This window comes from Phalaenopsis equestris, unplaced genomic scaffold (genome assembly GCF_001263595.1).
Source record: "Phalaenopsis equestris unplaced genomic scaffold, ASM126359v1 Scaffold000232, whole genome shotgun sequence".
Lineage (NCBI taxonomy): Eukaryota > Viridiplantae > Streptophyta > Magnoliopsida > Asparagales > Orchidaceae > Phalaenopsis > Phalaenopsis equestris.
Window position 1 is genome coordinate 567,203 of NW_018164674.1, and position 860 is coordinate 568,062.

General features: G+C 38.6%; 1 protein-coding gene across 3 annotated transcripts in view; it reads right to left on the reverse strand.

The window, feature by feature from the left end:
* The window catches only part of LOC110023801 (serine/threonine-protein kinase ATR), a 24,962-nt gene extending 24,692 nt beyond the window's left edge, over nt 1-270 (reverse strand). For all 3 annotated transcript variants that reach the window (XM_020723395.1, XM_020723394.1, XM_020723393.1), the window contains exon 1: nt 36-270. In XM_020723395.1, coding sequence (XP_020579054.1) covers nt 36-201 — 166 coding nt within the window. In that variant the 5' untranslated portion in view covers nt 202-270. The remainder of the gene's footprint in view (nt 1-35) is intronic.
* Nucleotides 271-860: the final 590 nt, after the last annotated feature.

Consider the following 860-nt stretch of genomic DNA (forward strand, 5'->3'; position numbering starts at 1 on the left):
TCAGCAGGATAAATAGAGACGGCATAGAAGAGTACCAGAGGATGACGGGACGACATAAGCGTGGAGGAGGTTAGGAAGGACGACGCGGAAGCGCGACTCGAGAGGATCCTCATCCCCATCGCCGCCGCCGCCAAGAGAGGAGGAAGAAGAGGCGGCGATTCGCTCCCGGAGTTCGTGAATGAGGATAGAGAGGTTAGCCATTAGGGCTAAGATCACAGACCATTGGCTTTCATCCACGAACAGTAGAAGAAGACTGAGAATGATCTCGCGCGCAGCAAAAATTTGAACGCGCTGCGAAGAACCAGACGCGTTTGGGAAAGGTGGGTGCTGTGGACAGTGCCGAGGCACACGCGTATTTATATGTCGGCGGTTCAAAAAAAATACATCGGATTAAATGGATAATTAAATGTATAAATTTTACCATTTTATATGTTAAGAATGGTCTAAATCAATTTCAGGCCGTTAATTTAATAATTTTATTAATAATCAGATGAAAAGTATATTAAAATTTTATCATTTGTGTTAATTAACTATGAATTTAGCAAATGATTTACTAAAGATTGCATGATTGTGTAAAAAATTTTACTTTCTGAAAATGATTATTTATTTTATGTAATATTCAAATAAATGAATTTGTCATTTTTTTTAAATATTATAAAAGAATACGAAAGAACAATTGTGTGTGTGCATTTGTTTTTATTTATTATCGTTTTTTAAAAGGAATGGCCAAAGACTATTATACGAGTTTCTGGCCACCCATAATGTGTCTAACAATTTGGGCTTCACCTCATTAAGTGCAACTGTGCTAGAGAGGATTCGAAGACCCGAAGTTAGGGGCATTATGCCAAGGATGCCAACCA